We start from the raw sequence: 6,000 nt of genomic DNA on the forward strand, positions 1-6,000 counted from the left end.
GCTTCAGGTCCCAAACGTCCTAAATCAGAGACTCCTCTTGGGTAATTCGGAAGGTCGAGGGCACTGTGGAGGCCCCATTCTTCACCTTTGCATTCTTCTGCAGGTCAGTTGGGACCTGGCCCAGCCTGCTCTGGTGGCTGACGGCTGCCCCACTTACAGGCATTGTGTCCATAAGAAGAAAAGCTGCCGCTTCCTCCCGCGCCTCTTTTTAAGAGTCAGGGAAGTCCCCCCAGTAACCCACCCTCATGTTTGATTGGCCAGGATGAGGGCCATCTGCTCACCTCGAGCCTATCACTGGCGAGGACAACAGGCCCCGCCCCATGGTTGCTCAGCCAATCAGGATTTACCCCTGAGACATGTGGACTAGGATTGACTCCTGAGCAAAATCAGGTTTCTACCCGGCGGAAAAAAGAGGGTGATGATTAGGTAGGGCCAGACAGCAAAGCGGATCTTTTTCTTTTTACTAAGAAGTGGTTGTGGATTACTTGAAAATTTTAAAAGATTATATTATTTTTAAAAATCTAACATTAAAAAAAATAATTTTAATGCATAGAAAAAAGACTGAAGGGAAACACACCTCGAGATTGTGGGTAATCTTCATTTTCTTCAGTCTTTTCTACATTTGCCAAAAATTAAGTATACTTTTATAACAGAAAAATAACTTTTACAATGTTCTCCAGTTCTCAGTATTTTGACTTTCAAAGGGGCCCAGATATCCCTCAAGACATTGCACAGCGCCACTTTGGGTTCAGAAGAGGCTGGAAATATCGTGCAGCTCGGCTCTGTCACCTGCCTTCCTTTAGGAGGGCTTGTGTCCACTGGAAGCCCAGACGATTTTCAGGGACCTGGGACATAACCCTCCACGGCCTTCAGCAAAGTAACGAAATGCATAAAGTCAGGGCCCTGGGTCCCACCTCCTACCCTCTGGCCCTACCTCTGCTGTGATCTTCATTTTAAGTGTTCAGATGCTCCTTGCCCCGCCTTCCCTCCCTTGTTACCATATCCCCTCCCCCCAGGTCTGCTTTGGCTCCAATCACTGCTCTACTTGTCCTTCCCTCACACATATCACAGGGTCACACAGGCCGTTGCCATTCTCTTGCACTTGGTTTTCAAGGTTTATTTGGGCAGGGCATGGAGTTAGGAGTGGGAACAGAGAAATCTCCTTTGCAAATAATAAGTGGACCTCTCAAACATACCTGTAAGAGCAACGTGGGCTGAAGTATTTAGAGGGCTACCCAGATTACCCCTCCTAAAATCAGGGTGAAGGAGACCGCTACCGTGGAACATCCATCTTCCCCAGACGTCAGGAGGAAGCTATCACCTCAGACCATGAAGTATAAAGCGCTGGGTGGTGAATTCCCACCCACCCCGCACTGCCTTCAGGGAACTCAGATTAAACTGAAGAGGGCTGATGGATGGCTCTGACCCTTAAAAGGGCCTGGTCAGGGACACACCAATGCCCTTCCCTCCAAAACATATTTTTAAGGCGTGCCTGATTGCCACAAACACCAGTCGGTCTTGATCAACAGAACCTACAGGGTGAGTACCAGGAACAGCCTCAGGTAAATATATTGCTAGAAGAGTATCACCAAGGCTCACCAGAAGCCAGGGCCCTGCAGAAGAGTGGAGATGTGGGTGCTTCCCATCATTCCATTTTGCATCCCATTAACTTGCACAGCTGCCCGCCCTCCATCCCCAGGCGGGGTTCTCTACTGCCGACCTTGGGTTTGTTGATTAACCAAATGGAATCTCTAATTGGTGAACTACACACAAAAATATTTTTAGGAACCTCTTCTTCCTCCTTGCCTCGCAGCCATCAGCAGTAATAAAAGCAATCCCTTTTGTTATGCCTTACATGTGTCCTTCACTGGTCATCCTACCAACTTGACGAGGTAAGCATGATTCCCATTATTTTTCTGACCAGGACACTGAGGCTCAGGGAGGTTAAAAAAAGGTGCCCCAAGTCACACAGTAGCTGAGCAGGGAGGCTACCCCAGGTCTGTCTGATTTCAGTATCTGCATTTTATTTCCTGGCGAGTCACAGAGCTTTCCATTTAAAGAAGACTAGAGATCAAGGATGACCAATGTGAGAGCCCTACCAGAAAAACCCCCTTTCCTCGGTCCCTCTCTGGCCACACCACTGAAGAGTGGTGTTCCAGGGCCTCATTTCAGTCTAGAAAGAATCTCCCTTCCTCATCTTAGCTCCTTGAGGGCAGGGAAGACCCATGTGCTTTCTTTCCCTGTCACCTGGGCCTACTACGCAATAGATGCTTGGTCAACACAGGCTGAACTGAATTAAGAATATTCCAGAAACTTCTAGTGTGTCACAGCCTCCAGAGCACCTGGGATCTTGTAAGAAATGCAGAATCTCAGGTCCCAACCCAGACCCAAGGTCCCCAGACAATCAATGCCACACGCTATAAAGTTTGACACGGGATGTTCTGCACCCTCCACTTTTTTTTAATATACCTTTGTTTGTTTGTTTTTTCACACCAACGTAGAAGATAAACTTTCGTTTCTATTCCAAGTCATCATACGGAAACCACACATTGTCTTATGACCCACAAAAATTCAAGTGATCTCTGGGGGAACTTTACCCAAGAGATTACTTTGCTTAAAATGCCAAGTGGTCCCCAACCTCAAAGAATTCAGCGAGAAACAGTCACGCCTTAGATAAAGACTGCATTAAAAAAAAATTCCCCCTTTAAATATGTTCACATTTAGTAAGTGTTTATTTAGTGCTCTAAGGTGCTATTAATCATCTTCAGATTTAAACTAGAATTACTCAGAGTTGAGTACCCCATTAGCATTCAGCAATTTCTACCCTTTGGATAACTGTCATCGACAAGTCAGCTCATTTCCTACACCTACTTATTACTGAGCACTGATGATGAACAAGGCCTCCGAGGGATGAGATGCTGGGGGGAGTATGAATGTGGCAGTCCCTGACCTCCTATCTTTGCTACACATAGAATGAAGATCAGGAACATGCTAGTCAAATATTTCTGTAAGCAAATAATGCATATCATTTCCACTATTTAAATGCAAAACTCAATTAGAGGCTTCTTTGATGCAGCCAATTACACTGTTGCTGTAAGGAAGCCAAGAATACGGTGTCACTGGGCTATTTTCAACACCCCATAATCTGACCTCTCTTGGGAAAGAGATGATACCCTGTGCATGGCATCAGCATGGGACAGTCGGTGCCTGGATCACCATGGAAAAACTGACTTCTCACGGAAAGAATAAAATACATACTTGTTTTAAAAATTAAGAAACAGGACTTAGCCCCCTGGAGGCTTAAGGTTCAAAAGCCAAACATGAAAAATTACTATAAAGGTGGTGATATAAAGAGTATATGCATGCATTATTATTTTAATCTGAAAGGAATCACTAATTTTGAATGTTTAACCTAAAAACTAGTAGCAGTGCTAAGAGCCAGCTATAAAGATTACCAAGAGTTAAGAAAGACTGTTCCAAAAATAAGATGAATTCAACTTCATAACGACACACATCAGATGCTGTCGTCATTTTAAACTATTTTTACTATTTTTTAAATCATTGTCATAATTAAATAGCCAGAAATAGTAAAAAGGGGCCCAAACACTTACAAGAATCAAACGAGCTTAAAAACAATTGTCATTTTCTACAGAAAGATGAATTCTTGAGTCACCATCTGAACACTCGCTTCTCCAATCAGGGAATTTTTTTCATCACACTAATTAGTGAAGCCTCACTTGGTTCTTTTCTTGGCATGTTTAACTCTTTGGGGGGTAACGTTTTATTAATAACATATTTCCTCTGGAATATATTCCCTTCTCTGGCCTCCATGGGAGTCACTATGGGGACCAGTGAGAATAAAACTGATTCTACGTCTTGCTACAGTGGGACAGATCAGCAAATAAATAGAGGCATCGATTTCCAAGAAGAAAATGGCTAAAAACAGCATATTTACAATTCTTCTAATCCACACTCCACATCTCTCTGTGAGATGTAAGACAATTATTGAAAACCTTTACGGTGCACACTTTATTTTTAACTAAATCTTTAGGTAGACTGCTGAGAAATGCCAATACTTCTATCGGTCTTGGTTTACCTGTGCAAACAGATTTTTTTGCTTTTGCAAAATAGTGGCCCAAGCCTGAATAGCTCATTTAAACATCATATGTATTGGGGAGTTATTTTAAAATACATTTGGGGGTTATTTTTGGCAAACTTCTCCTTCAAGAAATCTTCTGGGCAGAAAGACGCAGCTACTACTTGCCCTTGAATTTTGAACTAGCACCTCCCAAGGAAAAGCAATTAAAACTTGCTGTGTTTTAATGCAAGTCATAATGAGTTGGTCAATTCACTGATCAGGGACTGAGTTAGCTACTGTCCGGTAGACAGAGGGATGGACAGGGCTGAACCCTGCCAGGAACTGCCTTAGAGCTAATTATCTGGAAAGTCCAAATGGGGAAAACCCTTCTATTAAGGAAAAGAAGGTTTGGGTTCTAAATAATCAAGAATGACCAGTTCGTCTCTGCTAATTAAGTTAATAACTACTCAATATTTTACCTTAAAGAAACAGGCCAATCAATTTAATGAATCAAAGGAGCAGGTACTAAAAAGACGAAACTCGCCAAGCTCTCCCCTTCCGGACCCCTTCTGAACACCTGTTGAACTCAGGGGCTTTTAACTTTCCGAACTAAAGCCTCCCGGATAAAACCTTGGGAGCTTTTAGACTTTCTGGAAGTGCGTACGTATTTTTAAGGTTTCCATCTTGCTTCATCAACAAAACTGGTTACTAATTATTTATGAACCACAGGGCTGAAAACAAACTTTCTTACCTTGAGCAGTTAAGGAGGGGCAGGCAGAGGAGAAGTCTTGGTTTTTAATTTGGCCCCTTGGTACCCGTTCCTACCCCGCCCCTCCGCCCCCGTTTCCGACCCCGCGGCGCTCTACGGAAAGGTCAAAGGTAAGCCTCCCTCCTCGGCTCTGGGAGCGGGCGCACCTCCCAACAAAAAAACACCCTGGCATCCAACCTGAGGAGCTCCGGGTAGCACGGCGGCGCGAGGGGCCGGGACACGCGCTCTCCCGGCGTCCGGGGGGCAGGCTCGGCACCCATTCCGGCCCGGAACCAATTCCGACCTAGGTGGTGCCCGGGGCGCGCACGGCACTCTCTCCGGGGGTCCCCGGCGCCCCACGCTCCGGGGCGGGGCGCGCGGTGGGGCTCGGGGAGGCCAATGGGCGACCCTCGAGGCTGCTACCCGGGCACGGCCTCCGCCCACCCCCAAGGTACTCTCAGAGCACCCCAGATCCTGCGGTTCGGGGTGTCTCGTCCTCTGCCTCTTTGGCGAGACGCACCCGGAGCCCACCCGCCCGGCCGCCGCTGCGGTCCCGCAGGACGCGATGTCCCCGCCGCGGGACCCGGGACTGGGGGTGGGGACCCAACCGCCCCGCACCCCCGACCGCCGCGCCGCGCAGCCCCGGGCCCGAGCGTCCCTCCGCACCCCGCGCGTCCACCGCGCCGGTGAGCAGGTGACGGAGTCCCGCGACCCCGCGCGCACGTCCTCCCACCCGGGCCACCCGCGTCCCGGGGTGCGGCCCTTACCTCGGAGCGGGCCGGGGCGGCCCCGCGGGGCCGGGCGCGGACTGGGCCGGGGAGACGCGCCTCCCGCCGCCGCCGCTGGGAGCCGAGGCGGCGAGCGGGCGCGGCGAGCTCCTCCCGGGCGGCGGCGGGAGGCGCTGCTCTAGCAGCCGCCGCCGCCGCCGCCGCCGCGGCTGCGGGTCTCGGAGCTACGCGGCCGCGGCTCCCGGGCCGCCGCCGCCGCGGGTTCTCTTGGCTCCTGCGGGAGGCCCGCTGCTCGCGCGGCAAACTCTTCCGCACGCAGAGCCGGCGGGGAGAGCCGCAGCCGCCTCTTCCTCCTCCCCCTCCCTCCTCCCGCCTCCTCTCGGTCCTCCTCCTCCTCCTCCTCCTCCTCCTTCCCTCCGCTCCCGCTGCCGCCGCCGCCGGCCGGG

The 6,000-nt window shown here is 49.7% G+C and overlaps 1 protein-coding gene across 4 annotated transcripts in view; it reads right to left on the bottom strand.

Annotated features, from left to right (window-relative positions):
- The window catches only part of NPAS2 (neuronal PAS domain protein 2), a 190,571-nt gene extending 184,911 nt beyond the window's left edge, over window positions 1-5,660 (bottom strand). For 2 of the 4 annotated variants that reach the window (XM_059942249.1, XM_059942245.1), the window contains exon 1: window positions 5,025-5,122. In XM_059942249.1, the coding sequence (XP_059798232.1) occupies window positions 5,025-5,107 (83 nt within the window). In that variant the 5' untranslated portion in view covers window positions 5,108-5,122. Of the gene's footprint in view, window positions 1-4,829; window positions 4,864-5,024; window positions 5,123-5,593 lie in introns of those variants that run through there. The other 2 variants (XM_059942246.1, XM_059942248.1) reach the window with 2 other exon arrangements.
- Between the last annotated feature and the right edge of the window lie 340 nt (window positions 5,661-6,000).

The sequence above is a fragment of the Balaenoptera ricei genome, chromosome 13 (genome assembly GCF_028023285.1).
Source record: "Balaenoptera ricei isolate mBalRic1 chromosome 13, mBalRic1.hap2, whole genome shotgun sequence".
NCBI lineage: Eukaryota > Metazoa > Chordata > Mammalia > Artiodactyla > Balaenopteridae > Balaenoptera > Balaenoptera ricei.